General features: G+C 48.4%; 1 protein-coding gene across 1 annotated transcript in view; it reads left to right on the forward strand.

Annotated features, from left to right (window-relative positions):
- The window catches only part of Cacng3 (calcium channel, voltage-dependent, gamma subunit 3), a 99258-nt gene that overhangs the window by 69581 nt on the left and 3631 nt on the right, over positions 1 to 26046 (forward strand). Inside the window, exons 2-3 of the mRNA XM_005405105.2 lie at positions 14738 to 14821; positions 22574 to 22714. Coding sequence (XP_005405162.1) covers positions 14738 to 14821; positions 22574 to 22714 — 225 coding nt within the window. The remainder of the gene's footprint in view (positions 1 to 14737; positions 14822 to 22573; positions 22715 to 26046) is intronic.

A 26046-nucleotide genomic window follows, 5' to 3' on the forward strand; every position in this document is an offset into this window, starting at 1 on the left:
TCCTCCTTCTCCTTCTTTTCCCTCTCCTTCTCCTTCTCCTTCTTCTCTTTCTCTCTCTTCCTCTCTCCCTCCCCCCTTCTCTCACCCTCTCTCCTGCCTTTTGCCATGGGGTCAAACAGTAAGAAGGCCCTCAGCAGATGGGGCCTCTTGGCCTTGGAATTCCCAGACTCTGGAACTGTAAGAAACAAATCTCTGTTCTTCACATATTATGCAGCCTCAGCTATTCTGTTAGAGAAGCCAGATAGATTAAGAGGACTCCGCTGGGGGCTGGGAATTTAGCTCAGCGGCAAAAGCGCCTGCCTGGCAAGCGCAAGGTCGTGAGTTCGGTTCCCGGTACCGGAGAAAAAACAAAACAAAAAACAAAAAAAAGAGGACTCCGTTGAAGTCTTCTAACCAGAAAGTGTCAACACCAGGGTAAGTCCTGAGTCCCAGACCTCAGGTATGGATACAGAGCTGGCCTGCCCTACGGGCCTGGGTTCCACCTTCACAGACTCTGAACTGTTCCTGGGCTCGGCCTTTTTATTTTATTTTATTGTTTTTGAAGTACTGGGGATTGAAACGAGGGCATTCACACGGAGCTCCAGCTCCAGGAGACTCTTTTGACACAGGGTCTCCCTAAGTCTCTGAGTTTCCCAGGCTAGGCTTGAACCTGCCATCCTCCTGCCTCAGCCTCCCACAGTACTGGGATTGCAGGTGTGTGCTCCTCTCGGCTGTGTTCTTCACCTGGTCCCAGAGCTGCACAGACCGTCCTGAGAGGTATCCACCGTGCAGCTTTGGACCTAGGCCTCCCTGTCAGATCCGGTGGTTGTTTTCCACCCCCTGTAGCGCCGCGCATGTAGACTGCCCAATGTAAAATAGCACGAGGAGGTTTGGAGTTCAAAATATTTCTACGTCCCCATTTGGCACCATTTAAAAATAATAATAATAATAATCCAGAAGGTTTTCTCTTTAAGCCGCATCTCAATTCCTGAGAGACCGATGCTTGGATGTCTGCCCCCTGCAAGCTCCATAAACACGTGCAAAATCAAACCCGCAGAACTGGAGCCTGTGTTTCACAGTGGGTTCAAAAAGCCCCGCTTTTTTGACATTTTGTGTCGTTATGACCACGCTAAGGGGAGAAACGGAAGGGTGGCTCCTCAGTCCGGCACCAGCTACCCCGGACGGCTCATTCCAACCTTCGCCGGGCAGCTCTGCCCGCTGCTCTGAGATCTGCTTGCAAGCAGATCCATCGGGGCTCTGACATTTACCGGGCATCTTTTACTCTCTTCCATTCATTAAGCATGGGCGGTTGCCGCGGCAACCATTAACCGCACCTGACATCCAGGAATAGTTACTGCATTTGAAGCAAACACCGCACTGGGGTTCCAAGGAAAGAGTCCAGCTGCCCCTCTTACTGCGCAGACGTCCTGCAGTGGGATGTGCCCAAGGAGGGGCCGTGAGGTGACAGGGTCCGGGGAGGAAGGGGAGGGACCCCCTGGGGTCATTAGCCACGGACGCAAATGTATTTGGGGACTGCAGAGAAGGTAGCGGCGTGCGGTGCCCCCGCGTGCGTTGGTGACCGCGCATCTCACCGCTGCTGGGCCTCTGCATTCACGCCCTCTCCACCCGGCCCACCTTCTCCTGGACACTCGCGAAGCTCTCAGGTCCCGGCGGCCTCCCCGTGCGGTCGCTCCCTCCATAGACGCCCTGGGAGTGAACTAACTGTCTGGGTCGTAGGCACCGCCTTGCTCACCTGCGAACTTCTCCAGTGGGGAATGAGCTCGGCTGTGTCTCAGACACACCGCGAGTCCTGCGCAGAGCAGGGCTTCACAAGTATTTCTTGAATGCCTGTCTCTCCCGTGGGTGTTCCTGGGGGAGTTTTAGACCAAGTGGCTTTCCGTGGGGAAGTGACAAGAATCCATAACCTGGATTAGGAGGTCAAGTGAGGGAAGGTCATCTGTGACATTTTATCAGGAGCCCGCTCCATGATAAATAACCCACTCCCGTGATAATGGCCTTAATCCAATCATGAGGGCAGAGCGCTCAGTGTCCCATCACCTTTTCTAGGTTCTACTCCTCAATGCTGTTCCGCTGGGAATGAAGTTTCTCGGACCCTGACTCTGGGGACACATTCACACTGTAGCCCCAGTCTTTTATTTTCACTTTAAAGAGATTTTTTTAAAATAACAAAATAACAACAACATAGACAAAAACAAAACAATAAAAATGATACAGGGTTTCAGAACAAAATGATAGGAATTAACAGTGGTTGTTGTATTACATATTGTCATCTTCAGCAAAGTTGCTCAGATTACCACATGTAGGAATGCAAGATTGATCAAATCATTAAAGAGAATAAAAAGTAATAAAAAAAAGATTGGAAATGATACAGAGCTTCCCTACACAAGATGGTAGGAATTCACCAGTGGTTGTTATATTGCATATTGTTGTCTTCAAATTTAGTCATTCAGATTACCAGATATAAGCATGCAAAATTGGTCAAAAAAATTTAAACATTAACTGTTGCTTTCAATAAACCAATAGACATCAGCTGTACAATTATCCCAGCTATCCACATAGATATATATATATCCCCTTCCTTCTTTCTTTTTCTCTTTTCCCTCATCCCAGTTGTTCCTTCCCTTTAAGCAATTTCTTTCCCTTTCACAATATCTATTATATCTTTTGGGTTTTATTTACTCTTCCAGGATCTTACACTAGGGAGACAATATGATGTTTACACATGTGGGTCTGATTTATTTCACTTATGAGTACAGTCTCTAGTTGCATCCATTTACCTATAAAAGCCTCAGGTTTATCTTTTTTATAACTGAGTAATACTCCATTGTATAAAAATACCACACTTTTTTTATCCATTCCTCAGTTGATGCATAGCCCCAGTCTTGAACAGCCTCTACCCCTAACCTTCCAGGGCCTCTAAACCCACCTTGTGTGCCCTCCAGCCTAGGTCACAGGGTTCACACAGGCCTAGCCCTTTGGGCATGTAGTGACTGCTAGGAGAGCCTGAGGTCATAGCACAGTGCTCCATCTGACTCTGGTGAGCCTCAGAATTCTGAGTTCACAGGTTCGCAGGGACTAGTTAGTGTGTTGCAGAAGGATCCAGGAGTGCACTTAAAAAAAAACCCAAGTCCAGGTAAATTTCACACAATGGGCCCAACTTTTCCAGTTCCCTGTGCGGGAAAGAAGTCACCAGCACAAGCATCTAAAATGAAGGGGCCACAGCCATGGCCCCCACTGTCATCCAGCCATTGTCTCCAGAGCCCTGGCCGTGCCAGGAAACCTCTGTGGTCTGAAAAGTGAATAAGTCCTTGATTCCTTTGAATGCCTACTGAGGTAGGATTAAGGTTTTGGAGCCAGGTATGCTGGTGTATAACTGTAATCTCAACACTCTAGGAGCTGAGGCCGGAGGATTGCAAGTGTGAGTCCAGCCTGAGCAGTTTAACAACTTAGCGGGACCTGTGTCAAAATAAAAAAAAATTTTAAAAGATCTGGAGAATGTAGCTCGGTGCAAAGGCTAGGTTCAAACCTCAGTACCCCTTCCCCAGTAATGACTTTGGGGCTGTACACAAAAAAAGTGACCCTAGAGACCATCCCACCCTCACTGATCAGAAACACCAACATAATAATACCATGTTATCAAATAAGGAAGATCAGCAAACTTCTGGATTTGCCCACAGCATTTTAATGCTTTCGTGTAAATGTCACACATCAGATAATATCCCGCTCTTATTCTCCATCTCTTTGCACGCTCCCTTGGCTGTCACCCACAAACTCACAATTACTCTGTTTCATGGGTTCATCTTACCTCAGTGCCTATGGTGTTCTGGGTACCGTGTTGGGTTCCTGGCTGGAAACGCAAACTAGAACTTGCCCTGCCATCTAGGCTGGGGTGGCTTTACTCCTAGCCCCCCTGGACTGGCCAGACCCTAGGCTGTAGACCAAACAGGGGTTTCACTTGGACCCTAGATCAATCAGACAGTGAAGGACCAGGGAAAACATTTTACCCCATTTCTCAAACCTGCCCAATATATTGATTAATCAAAGCACTCAACACCAGGCTTGTCAAAAATAAAACAGGATGATTCATTGTGCGCAGAGGGTGAGCAAGCTGCCCCAGCAGCCCATCCATCCCCACTAAGCTTCCCATCCTGGGGTCGGAGGCAGGAGCCCTTCGGGACAGGACATCGGGCTCTGAGTAGAGGTAGCTGGAGTCCAGCTTGGCTGCTGTTCCACCCCGTGGTCAGTTGTTTCTTCAAAGGTTCAAGGTCCTCTTCAATGGCTCCTCTAAGACACACTTCCACTTCTGCCAGACGCTGGCACCCAGACATTCTTCAACCTCTGCCAGACCCTAGCGTCCAAAGCAATCATGTAACATTATAATCAAATTACTTTTCTCAAAGTCCTCTAAAAGCATAGCCTACACTCCTTCCCAGTATCCATGCTGGCCTGGAAAATGTTTGGTGATCTGTGTTGCTCCTTCATGGGCCTGGCCTCACCCTGCTTCCACTCTCACTTCCTCTGCTCGGGGCTGTACACTTGTCTTGGTTCTGGAAAAACACTAGATGTTCTCCTTCTGGAGGCCTTTGCATTTGTGGCTTCCTTGGGCCGGAAGGCTTTTTCTCTGAGATCTTCCCATGAATGACATTATGGTTTTGATTTTAAATGCCTTCCAGTTGCTCATGAATTGAAGGTTTGATCCCCAGCTACTGGTACTGCAGGAAGGCGGTGGAGATTTTAGGGAGCGGGACCCAGAGGAAGTTAGATCACTGGGGGGGAAGTGGTCTAGAAGGAGATACTGGGTCCCTGACCCCATCCTGTCTCTCTCCTTTTGCTTACTGGTCACAGTGAAGTGAGCAGTGCTGTTCTGTGTGCTCCCAGCCTTGATGTTCTGCCTCACCCTGAGCCCAAACCAAGGAGACCAAGTAACAAAATAAACCTTTTCCCTTTTAAGGAGTTTTCCTCCTGTATTTTGTCATAGCAACTGAAAGCTGACTAACACAAATGACTTCCTCTTGTCACTGAAGTTACCTTCTTATTTTCCAGATTTATTACTTTCAGGCAACTTACTGCTCTCTGAAATTACCTTTTCCTTTTTACTGATAGATCAGTTTCATGTACTTACTTATTCTGGGCCTTTCTCCACTGGAGTTTCACAGCCTTGGGATCCATAACCCAGTCCGTTTTGCTTACTGATAAATTTCAAATGCTCAAGACCATGCTTCAGGGGACATAGGTGCTTCTGTAGACAACCGTGGAACAAGAGAATGTGCACCCCCACTTCTGCACTTCTGCTACAACTGAAGATGTTTATTTCCCATGAGCTCCCCCATCTCTCACTCTTCTGGCTCTTTTATTAGAAGCCATAATTCATAATTGCTGTACCCCAAGTGCTTCCTCTTGCTCAGAGAGATCAAGTTCAATTCAGGGTCCTCATTAGCCATGAATTTATTATCCAAATCCTGCATCTGTGAGGTTCCATGAACAAGCCAGCCAGCCACGTCTTGATGTGAACAAGGGCCTTAATGACCTGACTACTTACAAAATCAGTTGAAAACGTCACCCCGCCCCCCACCTCCCGCCCTTATCCCATGTAACACCCCGCAGTTCCCAGGGTCTGTCTGGCAGCTTCTTTCCGATTGCAAGCTCTTGTCAACATGTGACAGTACAAAGCAAACAGAAGGCAACACGTGATGTGCCAACCACAGGCACACGAGAGGCTGCTGGCGGGACACCAGCTCACAACAGAAGAGAAAATTGACAAGGATGATGATACCACAGACACATCCAATGATTTCAACATCAAAAGATGAGCGGCAGCCCTTGGGAAAACTGATGACATGTTAAAAAAAAAAATTTTTTTTCAAAAATGACCCACTTTACAATCCCGCTATGAAAAAAACTTGGTGATCTTGTCAGGGAAGGGAAGGACTTTGTATTAGACCGCTGTGTGACTTTATCAGAAAAAATGATGCTACCCCCCAATCAACGTGACTTACTTTTGTGTTCAGCCTAGCACAATACAGGAACAGATAAGGCAAAGCAAACATTTTCCTGAGTTGTAATTGCGTGTTCACGGTAATACCAGAAGCACGCCCTCGGCTTGCGCCGTGTACTGTGAAATAGTAGTTCTCCTTTGTAAGTGGACTCCCCTGAAAGCCCGGGCCCCCAACTTCAGCCACGCAGGGAGCACCGCCCTGGGAGCTGTGAAAAATGCCACGCACTGCAGATCCCTTAGGAATCTCTGGGGGAACAACCCAAGCCTCAGTAGCTGTTAATCCTCCCGCTTTCCTTAAAGCAATTCCAGTGTGAGGCAGGGTTGAGGATTGTTATTTCAGGGTATTCTTGTCTTCAGATAACGAAGATGTACTATAGCACAGAGGCCCCAGACATTCCTATGGCTGCTTTTGATTTCTTAACCCGAGTACCCAAGAAGCATAAACACACTTGATATTTGCTCTTCTTTCTGCATATCAAGGTAAATCCACAAACTAGGATCTAACGAGAGACGTACATCATTGGACCTGGCACCTTGGTCTTTCGTGGGTCTTAGTTTTGAGTTCTGGGCTGGCTGTGGGGCCCGGCATTTGGTGGTGCTGATTAGATTTGTGACTGAGGTAAGTACTAAGCTCCAGAAAGTGGATTGACCCTATTTCTGGGCTGGACCTGGTTCTAGGCGTGGGAGCTGGGCTCAGCGTGCTGGTTTGGGGTGCATACTTTCGCTCAGAGCACGGGGTGGATGTCCAGAGCTTGCCCCCAAATAATGTCCCTTTTTTGGGTTGGGTGAATCTGCAGCCACCAAAGCTTGTCCCCAGGGCCTCTGTGGGGGCTGCTCATGGCCAGTGGCGATGGAGGTGGACAGCTCCTTCTGGAAGACCGTTCACGGCTCTGCTGATGTCCTTTCCTCCCACTGGAGCAGGTATGGCCTGGGGAAATCTCCCTTCAGGAAAGTTGACCTTGGATGACAGTCTTATTTCCCCAGCTTCTCTTCTGCAGGGCCAGAATTTCTTGACTGGAAGCCAAAAATACAAGAGGCAGAGCTATTTTCAAAGAATCCGGAAAATCTCCATCTGGCCCTTGGCCAAATATGGCCTCGCAGGTGATCCAGATGTGGCAGAGGGAGGCAGCTCTTCAGGCTCCCTGCTGGCAGGAGCCCTCCACGGGCGCATGCACAGGTGTGCGTGTGAGTACGTGAGTCTCTCTGAGAGAGGAGCGAGGCCAAAGTCTCCAGCTTCCCCCGGTTTCCTCTCAGTCCAGACCAAAACAGAGATGGTAACGACATTACTATCACAGCTGTCTCCAGGTTACCCTAGTCTTGGCACCCTGGCTTGTGTTAGTGTGGACTCTGACTCAAATACAGTGGTGCATGCCTGTAATCCTGGCTACTCAGAAGGCTGAGGCAGGAAGATTACAAGTGCAAGGCCAGCCTGGACAACTTAGGAAGACTTGGTCTCAAAATAAAACTTTAGTCAGACTTCAGCTTTATTTCTTATTTTCCCCACCTTTAAACGTACAGTGTTGATTGAATTAGCATACACTTACATAAAATTACCATGCTGGAAGCATTACTCTAAAGCATTTGACAAATAATGACTCCTCTTCCCCTCATAGAAACCCTAAGAGGTGGATGCTACAATTATGCTCACCTTACAGAGGAGAAAACTGAGGCACACATGAGCGTAGTAATTTGCTAATCTGTGGCACAGTCGGGATTTAAGCCCAGTCATCGTCACCCCAGAACCCACACTTCTTAGCCACCATAGAACCCACAATGGCACCTGCTTCACAGCGCTGTGAGAAATAGCCCAGGAGCCTTCACCCACCCCCTGACAAAGTGCATGTAAATAAGAAGAGGATGACAGAAGGATTTCTCTTGAAACTCCAACAATCAGGAGATTACTGACACTTTAAAAATGAGATCTAGGCTGAGAGGAATACATACCTTGCCCGGTGTGTCTCAGCCAGGTGGTGTGCTATCACAAAGTATCACAGACTGGGTGATAAACAACTGGAGTTTGTTTCACACAGTTCTAGAAGCGAGAAGTCCGAGTTCAGGAAGGCGGTGTGGCCTGGCTCTGGTGAGGAACCGATTTCTGCTTGCTCACTGCCCTCCTCTTACTGTGTGTTTGTTGAGGGAGTGAGAGCTCCGCTCCCGTAAAGCCACTAATCCCACTGATGAGGACTTCACCCTCAAGACCTGAACACTGCCCTCACCATCACTGCCACTTCCTTAAACCGTTGCCTTAGGGACCAGGGCCTTAGAGTATGAGTGAGGGGAGATACAAACATTCGTCCATTGCACAAAATCCCCCAACCAAAAAGGACAGGAAGTGGGGGGGCTTCGAACTCAAGCCTCCACAGCTTGTTCCCATACTCTACTCCCTGATATGGGTCAAATATGAACCTGCCACAAAAAGTGGAGGCCTGTAGGGTTAAATAACCCTTAGTTACTGCAGGCTGATCAGGCCCGCAGTCTCCCAAGCGAGTGGATGGTAAAGGCTTAAATAAATGAGACAATGGAAGTGACTTCAGGGCTCCAGGAGGGACTCACTCTTACACTTTCAATATTCTCTGAGTTTAGACAAAGACTTCTCTGGGCGGCCCATATTTATTTGGTTTTCAAACAAAGGAGGCAGATACTCAAGAAAACAGGAATCTGGGCAGGACTTTTCCAAGTAAGACATTATGTTAATTCAGGAGAACTGTGTTATCTCCAGGAAGGCCTTCACAGCAGGAGCGAGATGCCTGCAGCTGCAGTCTCCTTGTAGTTAATTGGGGTTGGGGCCAGACGTCCTCAGCTATGGCCTTGTTTTGTCCTCTGAGGTGTCACAGCTTCCCAGGCCAGTGCAGGCCTCAGGGTGACCAGTGACTCACAGAGGTTTACTTACTACGAGCCCACTGCCTGTCTTCAGACAAGGCGCCTAAGCTTCAGACAACTCACAAGTGAACACAGAAAGCCAACTGGTTAACATTAAATCCTGCTCAGAGCCACTCTGTAGGGGTCTCCAGCAGAGGCCTCCATTTCCTCCAGATGGCAGTACTCTGACTTGTTTGGACAAATTCACAGCTGAGCAGCCTTTGTGGTTGTTGGGGCCGTTTCCCAGTATCAGGAAACACTCAGAATGGAGACTCTGAACTCCTCACGCAGCCCAAGTGGTTTGGAAGTATTGCTTTTCCTGCAGACTCGACAAGAACTTCAAGAATCAGAAACACAAGTGTCTCATTTTTCAGACTCCTCCCCATGCTTAAACCCCTGGAAGCAGCCGAGGACTGTGCGGATCTTTTAGCTGACCCCAGCCCGGGCTGCTCCTAACCTCAAGGAAAAGCTGGGACTGCGCTTGCACCCTGTGCAAACCACTTTCCTAGCTGGTCAAGAAATCCACTGTGGAGGGGCAGCCAGAAGAGTAGCTGACGGACCCAGCAGAACGGCTACGCAGTGCCTTTGTCCCCTGGTCTCCGTCTCTTCCGCAAACAGATGGCGCCCATGCCCGCCTCTGAGCCTATGGGACTTGCAGTTACGTCCAGCTGCAAGGCCCTTTCCCCGGCTCTTTGTGTAGCTGGCTTTTCTATTTTCAAGTCTGAGCTCAAATCTCTCTCCCTTTCCCTGAAGCCAAAGTTAGCCATCACTTGTCCCCGTCCCGTTCAGAGTCACCATCGCATCAGCCTGTTTTTGCCTCCTTCCAGCACAGGCATCTGGTTCATTCATTTCTTGGGCTAGGGTTTCTCTCCTCAGTGAGGTCTGAGGACCAGAGTCTCTGTCTCGGCCACCAGTGGAGTCCTAGGTCTTAAAGCCAATCATCACAGCACAGCTCCCACGCCGCCCCTGCTCCTGGTGCGCACCACACCACTCCCTCCCACCCAGAGCCACTGGGTCTGCCCGGCAGACCTTAATCTTCGGCACCCTGAGCTACCTGGCACCCCAAGAGTTTTTCTCTTGCTCGTTCTCTCTCATCACACACACAGGTCCCTCTGCTCGGGGAGACACAACTCTCTTCCTCTGATTAACTTCTAATTAACCTTCAAGTCTCAGCTTAGCTGTGATTTCACTCCACGTTCAGGTAACAAAAATCATTCTACTGAGTTAGGTGAGAAAATTTGTGGTGGTGGGAGTTGCTCCTACTTTAAATCTTTCCTATGCTGTTTATATAACCACATATATATTCTTTTAATTTAACACAGATTATCTATATATGGTATAATGGACCACTTGTTGTTTTCTTTACAATAGTTCTCTGCATTGAAAAAAATGTTACTATTAAGTGCTAGTACTACAATGACTTAATTATTAGGGCTTTGTTCTATAATTTAATATCCTGAAGTAACCACCTGTCTGAGCCCTTTTGTTCTGTCTTAATATTTTTTTCTAGCAAATTGCTTTCATCTTCCCAAATAGACTAATTCTATCATCTAGAAAAAAATTGTACCTTTATTTCATTTTTTCTATTGCTTCTGGTGGAATTCTTGTGCTAAGCAGACCTTGTAGAATTGCACTATTAGAGGATTGATGGGCATTATCTCATTGTTGATTTTAATAGGGAGATTCCAAGGGTTTGACTTTAAGGAGTGCTAGAGAACACAGCTCTCCTCCCATGAAGGGAGAATTCTTTCATTGCCCAAGCCAGAGGCGAAGTGTGGGTGTAGTCTTCTCCTCCCAGGAGGAAGCCACGGTCACCACAAAGCCGGTGTCTACTGTTCTACCTCGACAGCTCGGCCTGCCTCTGCTCATTGCATCTTCCATTTCAAAGCTCTTCCCAAGGAGCTGTGACTTCTCGGTTCTCAAGGCTCAGTTCCCACACCTGCCCGGTGCTGGGTCCTCACCACCTCTCACCTGCAGCCGCTGCAGCATCCCCATTGTAAATACCCTTGACCCTTTACCGGCTGTGTCTCACTCACTCCTGCCTCCTGCTTCCCTCTGATCTAGGGCTTTAGCTTAGGGCTGTGCTGGGACAGCTTATGTTTTCCTCTGTTTCCTGACTTACGCCTTGCAGCTTAGATATTCTTGACATCACTCTCGGTTTCCTCCTTTGCAGGTTGTGGACAAGTCCCACCCCTTTCTATTTTCTTAGATGTACTGACATAGGGAGATACTCTTAAGGAAATGTAAGTGAGAAGAACAGCATGATCCCAAACTTGTTAGATCATTTTTGTGTGAAAGCATAGAGGGGAAAAGCCTTGGAGGAAATATAAAAAATGCTAACCAGTGGTTATTTCTGGGAGCCAACTTTATGCTGCGGATATGAATGGCCAAGTTCATTTTGTGATGGGTATATGACTTGGCGTGCCAGCAGCTTCGTTTTCAGTGTGTCTTTCTCGGGGAAAATTCTTGATTTTCTTTCTTTTTGTATTGCTTTTTAAAAATCTCACCAAGTTGCCAAAGTATCTCTTCTGGTCCTAAAATACCTACTACCAAAACCAGCATAGTAATAGCTTTAATTTATTGAGTTCTTACTATGTGCCAGGAGCTGTACTAAATGCTTCATGTCATTGCCTGATTAAAAGATTTATGTGTAAAATGCTGAAGAAAACAGTGACCGTCACTGTAACTGCTGTTATGGCCTCAATTAATTCTCTGGACAACTGCATGAGTTTACTGTTATTATTCCTCCGGTAGAAGGAGAAATTGGGGTTGAAGAGATGATTAGATGTAGGAACTGCAACCACAACCGGTAGGTGGCTCAGTCAACACTGAGTGTGACTCCAAAAACTGGATTCTGTCCAATCCTGTTTTAGCTCGGGGGTTACACACTCAGACGTCTCCAGGGATAAGCAAATGTCCTAAGGGTCAACCAGGGCCTTGGCCCACTTATGCCCAGGCCTGAGGGGGTTGCCAACATTCAGCTACAAGGAGCTGTTGTCACACAGAAATGTGAAACACAGCTCTTCGTGTTCTAAGAGACACGGCAAGTCAGGGCTTTCATGTGAAACACCCTGAGTTCGGAATCACAGCCACATATTTCAGTTTTTATAAAATATGCTATAAAATATTGCAATTAAAACAAAGCACAGAAGCAAACAAAATCAGTACGCAGAACAGCTTGCAGCCCAGTGTTGCCAGGGCCTAACATTCTCTGCTTTAGAAGCAGCAGTCTAGAATGTGTTCTCCACCTGCGGAGGCCCAAACTCCTCCTTACTTTCCTTCACAGGGCAGAAATCTTTAGACCAGAGTTCCTCACATTTTTTTCTTAAAGCTCCAGAGAGTAAATATTTTCAGCTTTACTGTTTCTGTCATATTCAGCTCTGCATGGCAGTCTGAGAAGTTCCATTGAAACTATATAACCCAGTGGGTGTGGGTGTGTCTCAATAAAACTTTATTTACAGAGGCCTAAATCCGAACCTCACAATTTTTTTACATAAGCTAACATTCTTCTTTTGATTTTTTTCAGTCGTCCAAGTATGCAAACACCATTCTTAGCTCATGGGCTAATCAAAAGTAAGTGGTAGGTAACATCAGATCATTAAAAACCGGTGACTGTCTCCAGGAGCTACTGGCAGTTGCTAGATCTACGTCTTCATTTCCAGCTGCCTAAGTTACCCTGAGAAAGCCCATTTCACACGCAGATGCAGGCATGTGCATAGTTCCTAATTCCTGCAGTGATTCTGACCGGCCTTAGGGTGCCTTTCTCCTGACCCTTTTCTCCCTATGAAATGTTTCCTGCCATCTGTAAAATAGCTAATAGTGAAGCAATGCCGCTACCAATACCCTTGCCCTGCTCATGATGGAGCAGGAGTGATTGATGGGAAAACCACTGCCCCAGTTCTTTGCCATAACCAGTAGCAGGGAATGGGTCACAAAGCCATCTTTAAACCATCTGGCAGAGGATTTTGCTTACGAAAGCCGTTCACGCATGCACAAGTCGTGATAGTGCTTAGGCGCTTTGACTTTGGGTTCAGCCAGACCCATGCTTGAGTAAACCATTTCTTAGCTAAGTCTTTGTGCAAGTTGTTTATTTGGCTAAGCCTCAGTTTTGCCATCTATGAAATAGGCATCATGCCCTCTGGGTTTTTGAGAACTAAAGAAGATAAAATATTAGCATGCTTAGATGGTACATAATAAAAGCAGATGTGCTGATTATCCAGGCAATCGGGAGGCCAAAAATCAAACAGAAATATGTAGTTGAAACTTTGAAATCTGAACGAGAAAAATGAAAGCCTTCTATCCACATAAGGGAGGATGTTATAAGTTTCTTTCTTCTAAGAATTTCCCAGAGTCCCCTGTTCTGGATGCTTTTGTTGGTTCTGAGTCCATCCTTTGCCTGTGAACATAGACTGAGGACCAAGGAGCTGCTCTACAGATTCTATCACAATTACTGTGAAATGTTCCTGGCTTGGAGCCTTTTTATGGTAGGGATTAACCAGATTGTACTCTTATCATTATTAGATAATAACAGTCATAATGATAGTAGATGTAATAATAATAGCTATTCATGCAGCAGTAGTGAAAGCACAGGCCTTGGAGCCTGGACTCAAATATTGATTCTATCACTTAGCAACAGTGACATCTTAATCACGTCGTGTTTTTTGTTTCCTTACCAAGACGTCAATATTATTAGCCCCTTCTTCCTGGGGTGGTAGGCAAGAGTACACGTGATAAAGGATGTAAGGCTTTAATCTGTGGGCCTGGCCTATTGGAAGCCCTTAATAAGTGGCAGTTACTATCCTGGCGTGTTTGCAGCTTTGCAGAAATTATCTGAGGTTCACACACAGCCCTTTTGCAGTCTTACAGTGACTGCTCTGAAATACAAGCCCAGCTCTGCCCAGTTCTCTGCCTTCTCGGGCTTCCCGCAGCACTACCTTGTCCCGCTGGCCTCCTGGACAGGCATGCATAATTTCACGCTGTGCTGTGGCAAGACACCCCAAGTATTGTTTCTCATTTGTAAGAGCTGACAAAGCCACGAACTGCTGCAGAGATTGGATAATTGACTAGTGAATGAGCCCCCGGGAGCATTTTCAGACACGCGATGAGTGAAGGCAAGTTCATGCTGAAGAAAAGAAAGCACTGACAGTTTCCTCCACGCTCATCCTCAGCAACTGTGTGGACCCCGAAGGGCTGAGCCACACGGCCAGGGACAGAGAGGAAAGGGGAGCGTCCCGTGGTCGGACAGGAGCGTCGCTGGGAATAGTGTCACTGGTCCAGAGTGCCTGGAATCAGATCTTGACTGGAACCCTGGCTTAACTGCTTACCCGAGGGATTTGAGCAACATTCTTAACTCCAGTTTCTTCCTCCGTAAAATGGGAATACAAATTACTGTACTCAAATTCCTCCTCCTTTTCCCCTTCACTAGTTGGGGGCGGGGCGTAGGTTTAGGCTGCTGTTTGAGAGGTTTCACTGTCGGGTCCACTGGCCCCATTGTGTTGGGGTCTGCATCGAAGCAGAGCGTCACGTCAGGCAGAGCACGGTGGAGCAAAGCTACTTTCCTCCTGGAGACTGGGAGGTGAGCAGAGAGGAAGCCCCCGGGGTCCCCATAGCCCTTTCGAGGACACAACCCCAGTGACCTAACTCCTTTCTCCTAAAGCTCCCCGCTAGCCCCACAGCAGGGACCGAGCCTTAAACACACGGGTCCTTGGACGACATTCAAGATTCAAACTGCAGCAAACACTCTTTTCTCTATACTTTAAACGAGGTGCTATTGGACCGACTATTGCACAGCTGCCAGTGACCAGGGGAAGGATCTGCACCTTCTGGCGGGTGCTACGGACTCTGCCTTCTCCCCTCGACTGAGCACCGTGTTTGTTTCCACAGGGGCTTTCCGAGGTGTGTGCAAGAAGATCGATCACTTCCCTGAAGATGCAGATTACGAACAGGATACAGCTGAGTATCTCCTGCGTAAGTTCCCCCACTGCTCAGGTCTCTCCTGGGAGGGGTTGGGGTCTCTTTCCATCACCCACTTGCCTTTGAGTTTGGGATTCCTCGGGATCTGTCTCTAAGTGCAGAGGAGCTTCAGGTGCAGAGACATTCATGTGGTTCTGCTACCTAACTTTCTTCCATGTTGATGAAGCAGCAGCAGGAAAACAACAAGTAGGTGAGTCAAAACTGAAAGGTTGTTCTTAGTCTCCTTAGCAGAGAAACCTAAGGAATTTTCTTCAAGTGGAATACAAGTTCTCACCTTCCCCAGAGGGGTGATTTGAGGTGTTAATAGGCAAAGTGTTAATGGATGAGGTGCTAATGGGTGAGGTCCCCGGGGCAAGGCCTGAGAGGGTAAATACAAACCAAAAGTCACCTCTCCTTTGACTTCTCCCCAGTTTCAATCCTAATGGGACAGGCCAGTGACTCTCTAGCATTTTCCCAGGGTCAGGAACTTGGATGTGACACGAACCGCCACGCTCTAGCACAAACGAGCCAGCGGAGCATGACGGCTTCGGGCAGGGGCTCTGGGATCTGATAGATCCAGACTTGGACCCTAGTTTGATCCTCTAAGACATGGACTGACCTGAGGCTATTTGCTTTCCTGCTCAGTCTCTTAACTTTCTTTACCTGTTCTGAAGTAGAGATTATAATGTCATCTATCTGACAGGGTCATGAAAGTTAACTACGCTGATGTATGTTACATTTAGCCCCAGGTCCAACATTAATCATCAATCAGTAGGTGCGAGCTCTTATTTGCATGGGTTTAGCAAAGTCAGGGGCAGACCCAGGTCTTACTTTATTCCAGGCACAGGGGAATTTGGTTTGTGTTTCAGATTTTTTCAAGAACATGTGTTGAGTTCATTCGAAAGGAAAATTTGAAGATTTTTTTTGGTTTTTCTCTGGTACCAGGAATCGAACTCACGACCTTGCGCTTGCCAGGCAGGCACTGTGCCGCTGAACTAAATCTCCAGCCCCCTTGACGATACTGACTAATTTGCCATTCCAAAATGTTAGATTTAAGGTGTTGCTTTGTGTTTGTTTTTCATTGCAATTGTGAATAAAACTTCTTAGAAATTGTCCTACTCAGGTTATATTTGTAATGCATTTGAGTTATATTGGCTGGGGTAGGGGTGTAGCTCAGTTGCACGGTGTATGCTTAGCATGTGTGAGGCTCTGGGTTCAATCCTCAGCACAGGGAAGGAGGGAGGGAGGGAGGGAAGGAAGGACAGAAAAGAGGGAGGGAGGGAAGGAAGTTTTCAAATTAAACCATTAGATTTAATCACGCATGCTAATAGATGGTCGTGTCTCTATGTATGAACACTTAACCTAACAGAAGTGGTGTGGAGAAGTGATTTTTAGGTTCACTTTTACACATAAACATACCACTTAGGTCTTTCTTCGTCCATGGGAACTTATTCAAACCCCTCACATCAGCAACTAAAAAAGGTTTGGGCTAAGGAGTTAAACGCCACGTTTGAAGGCGAAGTTTAACCAGAGCTCAGTGGATGACACAGATAGCTTGAGTCCCTCAGAAAAGAACGGCTTGGAAGTCATAACCAGTGAAATCTTGTCAGAGTGCCCGTAGCGTGGCTTTGCTTTTCTTTCCTGCTTGGGTGAAACATCTTGATATTTGCCCTGTTGGAAACTAAACAGAACTGTGACTTTTATTCCAGAACTCCCAAAATTGATTTAAAGTTCTTTGCAAAGAGTGATTGCTTTTCTCTCTTTTGCAAAGAGAGAAACATTTTTCTCTCTTCTGGGAAGAGTGGGTGGTTCTACATTCCTCCACCTCTCAGCCCACCTGAACTTTACTCAGAGCCACACAATCAGGCTAAGTTTCAAGAGGGGAGTTTATTCATTTATTTTTAATTTTAAAAATAAAAGGAGGAAAACATTAACAGACAGACAACCTTTTACAAAATAGCAAAAAAACAGTACAGACAATACAGAGTTACAAACACAGTGGTAGGAAATTAACAATGCTTGTTGTATTACATATTGATATCTTCAAAATGGTTTCTCATGAAAACAGATAAAGACCAGCAATATTGATCCATCAAGGACTCATTGACAGTTTCTTTCAGCAAAGAAATAGAAGACAGTGGAACAACTATGTTAACTATCCTGTATGTACATACACACAAAATTTCTCCTTCTTTCCCTTCTCTTTTCCCACATCCCAGTTGCCCTTTACCCTTGAGCATTTCCCTATCATTTCACAATGTCTATCATGCTAAGGAGGGGACTTTAACAAACACACAGATCCCTTGCTCAGAATTTTGAGATCCCCGACCCAGCCATTAGGGCCAAGGTCATGTTCCCAGAGGGGTCTTGTTACCCGTCCAAGAGTTTAAGCTGCCAGTTCCTGCCGCGATCCCCAGATCTGATGGGCCTGGGATTCTGCACGATCTTTCTGAGGTTTCCTCTTCCTTGTGAGGACTCTGGGATAAGCCGCAGCCTAAACCCAGAAGTATAAGACCTGAGAGAGGGCAGTTAATAAATAGAAGTTTATTTGACTTGTGCTTCTGGAGGCTGGAAGTCCAAAAACATGGCGCTGGTGTCTGCTGAGCGTGTGGTAAAGGTCTTTTTACGGTCACGGAGCAACCGTGCCCCCTCGTGCCTCTGTCGCCCTTGCTTATGACGCCAGTGGCACCACTGAGGCCTCCATTTCATGACTCCGCTGATGCTAATTACTTCCCCAAAACCCACCTCCAAACACCGTTACCATGAACGGGGTGAGTGAGTTCCCAGTACAGGCAGCTTAGGGGACACTTTCACTCCACAGCGCCCCAGCAGGTTTAGAAGAGGCCCCAAGATCTGCTGACTAAAGACCCCCATCACACAGCGTTGGGTTCAGCCACGCCCCACTCAGACAGGAAGAGCAAGGCCCCAGCTGCACGAGCTTGCCTTCCCGTCCTCAGGGCCCTGACTGAGCCCCAGATTGCGTGAGGAGGAGAAACCTGGAAGGAAGACCGGAAACCACTCTTGTTCTGAAGCCGTTATGCATTTCCAGGGCTATAACAACGCAGAACAGGCCGCATCTTGGAACTGGCGTGGCAAGATGGAACTTTCCAAGTCAGATTTTTTCCCTTTAGAGACAAATGGCTTCTCCAAACTTACTCAGGCCAAGGGCATAAGCCCCACCCCCGCCTTTCCTCTGCCCAAACACATGAACAGAATATGCAAGCGCTGCGCCGGGTGGTCAAAGTCCCTGCCCAGTTCCCACAGGGAAAGGACACGGAGGTCTGGGTCCAGGAAGGGATGAAGCAAGTCTGAGCATGTTTACTGTCTCCCGTGTCCCTCCCCCACACTGCTCCTTGCTATAAAAGACGCTAACACACCTGTACATGGTAAGAGGGTGATTTGGGTAATGAGACCCCTCCTCCTCCTCAGAGTTAGCTGTGAATAAATCCTTTTTTCTTTTTGCTCAAATAAATGCCTTCCTCTGATTTGTTTAGCAGTGAGCAAAGGAACCTGAGCATATGAACCTTAGCGGCAAGCAATGAGGAGAAAATGGCAGCAGAAATAGCCACTGCCAGGCAGACGCCTGTAGCCAGTGTTTACAGAATCTGCTCTTGTGGATTAGGCAAAGAGTGGGGTCTGCCCAGCCCTGGGTTGCTGAATGGTGACTCCACCACTTAGGAAACAGCCACGTGTACATATCACATATCCACACGTGTCCAAGAGACGCTTCCATAACCACAATTATCCATAGCTTGAAACATTCAGAGCATTTGCTGTGGGCACATTTCAAAAGTTAATCATTTTCTATAATTAAAAAAATTCTTTCTGGATGAAACAAATTTACTACATTGAATATTCAAGCCATCTATGTCAACACACAATGCAGATGATCACTTTATAGGTTAGTTCACAAGTCCCAAATGGGTAGTTGAAAGTACTGGAGGAGGAACTTCACACCTAGTGTTGTGGGCGTCTGAACCAAGAATCCAGCTGCAAAGCCACAGGCCACACAGGTAAAGTTTTAGAAATTATAGATGAGTTGTTCCCACACTGTCTGGACCCATCAGAAATGAGCTACATCCATACCAAGACCCCTAGGACCATGCCTTCTACCTGGCGCTACGGGAACCAGAGGAGCCAGGTCTGCCTCTTGCAAAATTGGGGTGAAGGGAAATTTCCCTTCTGTCCTCTGAAGTTTCACTGGGATGAACTGACAAGAGGGACCATAAATAGGGAAAAAGGGGGGGAAAGAATCTATGGTCGCTTGTAATTATAATCCCAGCTGCTCCAGAAGCTGCTACAGGAGGATCTCAAGTGACCCCAGGCTCAGTAACTTGGTGAAATTCTGTCTCAAAATAAAACCAAAAAAGAGCTGGGAGAGTAGCTCAGGGGTAGAGCACTTGCCTTGCTTTACCTGAGTTCTACCCCCAACACCCCACCTCCACACACACACCACCACCACCACATACTAAACTACTAACAAACAAAAAAGGAAACTATCGCAGCATGTTGGAAAATCACTAGCACAGGGTTACTCACTAGTCCAACATAATTTAGAAACTTACCATACCCTTTTCCATAGGGAAGGGAGAGAGTGGGGAACAGTAAATAATTTTTCAGGGATCCCAATAGGCTTGGAGAACTCACAGTGACCTGGGACAAAGTCTGGTCTGGGGGAGAGACAGTGGATCAAGAGGATTCTCTATTCGACCAATCTAGAGGCAAAGGTGTGTGATAACATCTGTCCAGTTGTGTCAACAGACTTCAGTCTTTCTTCTAAATGAGTTAGTTAATAAAAACTCCGGAAAGACACCAGGGGTAATCGCTCCTTCTTGGGCAGGCTGGGACTTCAGGCAGATAAACGAACTTTGCAGAAACCTTCTCTTGTACTTGGGTGGTGGTGGGGCAGACAGGGTCAGAGGGACCGTGATTCTGAGCCTGCTTTTAAAGGCCTTTGAATTTCTCGTAGAGCAAAAGAACAAAGTCAAAAACAAAACAAAAAACCACTATATTTTCAGCTTACCATTCCTTGAACCCCAGCGTAAGCCACGTGGTAGCAAAGATCAGCAGACAGCGAAGGCAGGCTAGAGGCTATGGGGGTCATATTGTAGGGGGTCAGAGCCGCCAACCTCTCTTCTCCCAGGGGGTTCTAGGCTGATTGTAACCCCTCCCAAAATGTCACTATCACAGAGAGGGGAGGGACGCTGTTGCCTGGGAGCCTGGCCGGCCTGTCAGGCTGCCTTGAAGCACGCGCAGACCCCTTCCTTCTTCAGGAAGAGAACCCCACCCCTGTGTGCTCTACCTGCCCCCAGGGATTCCCCACCCTGCCTTTCAGGCGACCCACCCCCACCCCAAGCTACGTCAATCACCAAACTTTCAGAAAACTGCAAAGCAAGCAAACAAAGCAGTCATGGCCTCACAGAAGAAGCCGTGCTGGGGTCTGAGCATGTTTTTACGGGTAAGAAACAAGAGGGGCTGGTGGCGCCACATCCCCGTGACTGTGGAGTTCAGAGCCTGAGCAACCGGAACCCAGCCCTGAGGCTCTGGTGCCTAAACAAGCGGTGCCCCCCCGCCCCACCCCCCAGGGCCCTCCGCCAGGTGCCATTTGTAAACCAAGGGCCCACCGTCCGCTCCTGACTAACGGCAAGGGTGGCTGTCATTCGTTCCCAACTCCTTCTCCTCTCGCAGCAGATCCATCACAAATTCCGGTGGCTTCACCTTCAAAGTATTCCTCACACACGCTGAAGCTGGGCACAGCGGCTCCCCCGGGAGTCCCAGAACTCGGGGATGCTGAGGCAGGAGAATGGGCAACTTCGGGAGACCCTGTCTTAAAACAAAAACTTCAAAATAGGGCTGAGGTAACTCAGTGCCAAGGCCTGGACTCAGTCCCAGTACCACACATGCTGAGTCCAGCCACTTACCACTTAGTCCAACCCCCCCCCACGGGTTCTGTTGTCTGATTGGTCACTCTGGCCCAGCCCTCAGAAGGGCCCCCCACCCCGTGTCTCCTCACTCACTATCTTGAATTTTTTTTACAACTCTGGAATAAAAGTCCTCATGTTTTAATTTCACTCAAGGCCCTGTAGATTGTATAGTTGGCCCCGCCTGCCGCTCTGTTAGAACAGAATCCCCATGAGGACAGGTGCCCAGGCTCCTCTTACACCAACAAAGACAGAATTTATTCGGCCTATGTATTCCCACCTGACCACGCCAGGAAGTAAAGTTCCAACTTAAAACACTTCACCTTATGATTTTTCAGCTTCGCAATGGTGCAAAGGAAACATACATTAATTAAAAACCTGGTTTCAAACTTGGACTTTGGGTCCTTTCCTGAGCAGCAGTGTGCAGGACGGTCGTGTGGGTGACACTGGGCGGCTGGCACAGGCTCCGCTCCCAGCTGACCACACGCTCACAAGGGGGAGAGCTCAGGCTCTGCGGTGTGCTGTACTGCTCTGACACCTGGCAGGCCAGGCGTACACAACACGATTTTGACTTAAGACATTTTCAGCTTCCTGCAGGTTCGCTGGGGCACAACCCCGCTGTGAGCTGAGGAATATCTACATTCCTATACTGGCTGAGGAAATACTAGGACCCCTTCCACACACACTAGTATTCCCTTCTCGGGAATCAGGGCCTCTCCAGGGTCCAGGAACCAAGGAGTTAGCAGGGGCCCCTAAAATTCTGCTCTGGCTCCTTGGCCATAGCCCATTTCCAAGGGCGAGGCCCGTGGCTTTGTGGCTGTTCTGTGTCCACCATCCCCCAGCGCCTGGCGCAGTGAATGAATTCTGTTGGTCATTCAGTGGCCACACGGGGCTTCCATGGGTATTGCCAGGTCCTGCGTTATTTGAATGGAGGTGTGGGCCAGGGCCGGTGCAGTTTTCATGGGGGGGGGGTGGTCTAATAGGACGGTCCCTCTCTTCCAGGCTGGGCTACAGCTGTCTGTTTGCTTGTTTGTGTACTGGGGATCAAATCCAGAGCCTTTGCCCTAGAGCCATCTTTTTTTTTTTTTTTCATTTTGCTAAGTCACTAAGTTGCCCAAACTACTCTCAGACTTGTGATCTTCCTGCCTCAGCTTCCCAGAGTGCTGGGATCACAGGCACGCGCCATCACACCTGACTCTGGCTACCTACTTTGCAAGTCCCAATACAAAATGGAAAGCCTGAGCTCCTGTTTCAAAAACGCGAGCACAAAGCTTTTCCCTTTCTTCGGCGGGCGACCCCTTGGCTTGGCACGGTGCTTTTATTTCTCTGATGTCGCGGTCCCTTGGATACAGGGACACGGTCAGGGAGCGTGTGAGCCCTCCCTGAGTCCTCCCTGAGCTTCCAGCTACCCCGGCCCTCGCTCTGCTCATGCCCAGGCCCCCGCCGGGGACCAAGGCTGACAGCGGTCACTGGGCTGCGGCGGGAGAGGGCTGAGGACCTGTCGCGGGGAATCAGGAAAGTGGGAGATACGGGCGGTAGCTGAAGGGCTTCTGAGCAAGTCGAGGCTCCCAGCCCTTGGCAATCCTTCCTCCTCCCATTGGACTTTATCTACAGCACACACATGAAAAGACAGCTTTGTTAAAGCTCTCCGGACAGTGCCTGCAGCGTGTTAACCTCAACCCGGGCCTCCTCTGAGCCCGGGCTCCTGCTCAGACTGCACCGGCCTCACACCTATGCTGGGCGCGGGCTTCTTCCCCGATTTCTGCGCCGGCTCTCCTGCGCCCGCAGTGGGTAGACCCCAGGGCCGGCCGGGGCGCAGACCAAGGCTCTCTGCTTCTCTCCGCAGGGGCTGTGAGGGCCTCCAGCGTCTTCCCCATCCTCAGCGTCACCCTGCTGTTCTTCGGCGGCCTCTGCGTAGCAGCCAGCGAGTTCCACCGCAGCAGACACAACGTCATTCTCAGCGCGGGCATCTTCTTTGTCTCTGCAGGTGAGTGCCCTGCGCCAGCCCCGAGATCTTCACAGAACCAAACTGAAGCCAGGGACGCTTGGACACACGGTCGCTATTCGAGGTTCCCCGTGGGGAAAGAGCAGGACAGTGTTCTCGGAGTGATAACTCAGAGACGGTCAACAGAACTAAAGATGCCGCTACTCTAAGGGTGACGTGAAGGAAAAGCACGGAGGAGGAGGCAGGGTGGCAAGGTTGACAGAGGGACAGGGAGAGAGAGAGAGAGAGGGAGAGAGAGAGAGATTAACAGGACAGCACAGAAGGAATGATTGGAATATAGTTCAAATTTTAAAAATTTTATGACAGTAACAGACACGTCACCATTAGCCCCTCTGCCCAGTCCTACCCCTTGCTTCGAACACATTGCCACTTCCTGAAGCCCTTCTGGAAGTCCTCTTTTGCGAGTGTCTTTAATGCTGTTGTGGCTGCCTCGATGTCCCGAACTGATTCAAAACATTCGCCATTCACGGTAATTCTGACTGTGGGGAAAAGCCAGAGGTCACGTGGTACCGGATGCAGTGAACGCGGTAGATGAGAACACACCGTTGTGTCTATAGCAGCCACCTTTCCCTTAGGTGGCACCTGGGGGTGGCATTCACTGCATTTTTATCACACTTCTTAAAGACAGACAAGAAAGAGGATTTCCAGAACTGCTTCATAAAGTGCCAAGTATGATTGAGGCTAAAGAAAGGATTTTGAGGGGGATTAATGGCAATGTGTCCTTTTACTGTCATAATATTTATAAAAAGATGTTGGACATTCACCATATGTTTCGATCACACCTTATATACGTGTACGTATGTGGAAGTGGTCACCCAAGGAATATGTGAATGAGAGACGGATTTGGTGTGTTTGAAAGCGCTCCACCTCTAGTTCACTTGGGCTGGATGTATACTTGGAGTTCATAGCTTTGCAAATAACTCAAGTCCTCGTACTCTTTCAAGAAGCCTCTAGAACAAGTGTAAGACCAGGAGCCCCAGGAGCTCTTGAGAAAGCCTTATAATTAATAGTGGCTCTGACCTGAGGAGCTGGGGTCTGATCCCACCTACAAGCAGACAGGGAAAGGGTCCTCTTCTCTGCCTTTCCTCTGCTTCCTTTCCCCGGGGTTCCCTCCCTCCTGTCATCTCGTACCATCCTTTCCCACCCCTCCCACTCCAGGCAGATTCTTGCCGTCTGGTTTACGGCCTTTAGAAAGGCAAAGGACCAGACAGGAACGGGGTGAGCTGGGGCTCTTTGGTGGTGGCTGTCCAACCTTGCACACTTCATAATCACCCCCTTAGCCACGGGGGCGCACTCCGAGACCCCCGTGGACGCCTGAAACTGCAGGTTGCACCAAACAAGGAAGAAAGGAAGGAGGGAGGAAAGGGAGGCAAGGAAAGAGGCGAGAGGGAGGGGATTTTTTCTGTAAATATCTACAGCACCTACAATAATGTTTAACGTATAAGTTAGGCAGAGTACAAGGTGGACAACAACAAGTAACAAAGCAGAAGCATCATAGCAGTATACTGAAACAGAAGTGATTGTAAGCTTATGAATTATTTCTCTCTGGGATTGTCAATGTACTATTTTCGGAGGATGGCTGACCCAGGGAATGGAGACGGTGGTGCCTAAGCACCAGACAAGCAGGCTGCAGTCGCGGGGAGGAGGAAGGTGTCCAAGTGAGACCGGCTCACCCTCCTGGACCTGAACCCCGGCTCCACCTCACTGACCTTGTTCAGGGAAGCGCTGCCAGTTCCCTGAAACCTGGTTTTCTCCACTGTACATGCAGATAACAACACTGCCGACTTCATAGGGTTATTGGAAGGAAAAGGGGTGTAAAGAACAGACTTATTTTCTAATATTAAAAAAGCAGCAACAATGCAGTTCCAAAGTCTGGGTCCAGCGTCCTGGTCCCCTGAAAGAACATCTCAGGCTCCTTCCCCTGTGCTTTTCCTTCTGGGAAATGAGCAACATCCCGCTGAGTCTCCGGACACCCAAGCTCCGGACCGGCTTGGCCAGGAGGTGTGGTCACCGGAGAGACGGCAGCCTCTGGCCGCGCTCTGGCAAGCCCCGTCGCTCTGAGGCACGTTCCTGCCACTCACAGTCCACCCCGGCTCTGACTGACCCAGAGGCTCAGTGCTAGTGTCACGCGGATGTGACAGTTTCCTCAGATCTACAGATCATTATTTTGTCCCCCAAGGGGATGGTTAGGAAGAGTGTCACCAGAGGTGTTGCGAGAGATGGTAGGCAGGTTCGACACGTGGGAACGGGGAGGCCAGAGCTTGGGGCTAATCCGAAACCTCACCTCCCCAGGAATCCCAAGGGCCCCGTTCCTCTACCCATAAAATGGTGCTCTCTCTAAGGCCTTTTTCTGTTCCAATATGCTACAGCCTGTGGGCTCAAGAAAGTAATCAGTAACGCTTTACAAAGCTCTTACTGTTTGCGGTGCTCAAAAGCATTCACTGTGTAGCCAGGCCTTTTGGTGCAAATCTCAATGCCTCTACTTCCCCGCTGTGTACCCTTGGACAAGTCACTTCGCCTCTCTGTGCCTCAGTGTCCTCATCTGAAAAATGGGTACAATAATGGCCCCACATCTTGAGGCTAAGAGGAGTAAGTGAATTAGTATGTATAACTGTACCAAGAACTGTATTGGGCTTCAGCATGTGCTCCACACATAGTGGCTCCGATTATGTGTGCTGTGCATTTAGCGGTCATGTAAACTCTAGTCCGTCCCTCACACAGCAACTCTGCACTGGGTGCGGCTCAGGCTCGGGACCAGGAGTTGGGGCTGTAGCCATGAACAAAGTGAGCCCCTCCCCTCGGGGCATTTACAATCTGATGGGCAGAACAAAATGATTTCTCATCTTGTTCTTGAGTTTGTTACTGAAAATTTTCCCCCAGTACAGGGAATGAAACCCAGGTGCCCTACCACTGAGCTACAACCCCAGCCTCCCTAAGTTTTTTGTTTTGAGACAGGGTCTTGCTCAGTTGTCCCAGCTTACCTCTAACTTTTGGTCCTCCTGCCTTAGTCTTCCCAGTAGCTGTGACGACTGGCATACAGGAAATTCCTTATCTCCTCTATCACTTTCTATATCTCTAAGAAATGGATCATTCTCTTCAAAGCAGGTCTGCAGCAATGATGCATTGAAATGGTGCTGATAAGCCAGGTGTGGTGGTGCATACCTGTAATACCAGCACTCCGTGAGGCTGAGGCAGGAGAATCTCAAGTTAGAGCCCACCAAAGGCTCTGAGTTCAATCCTCAGTACTGAAAAAAAGAAGAGAAAAAGAAAAAAGGAAGAAATGAAGAAGAAGGAAAGAAAGGAAAGGAAAGGAA

This window comes from Chinchilla lanigera, unplaced genomic scaffold (assembly GCF_000276665.1).
Source record: "Chinchilla lanigera isolate Chin_1 unplaced genomic scaffold, ChiLan1.0 scaffold00092, whole genome shotgun sequence".
Classification (NCBI taxonomy): domain Eukaryota; kingdom Metazoa; phylum Chordata; class Mammalia; order Rodentia; family Chinchillidae; genus Chinchilla; species Chinchilla lanigera.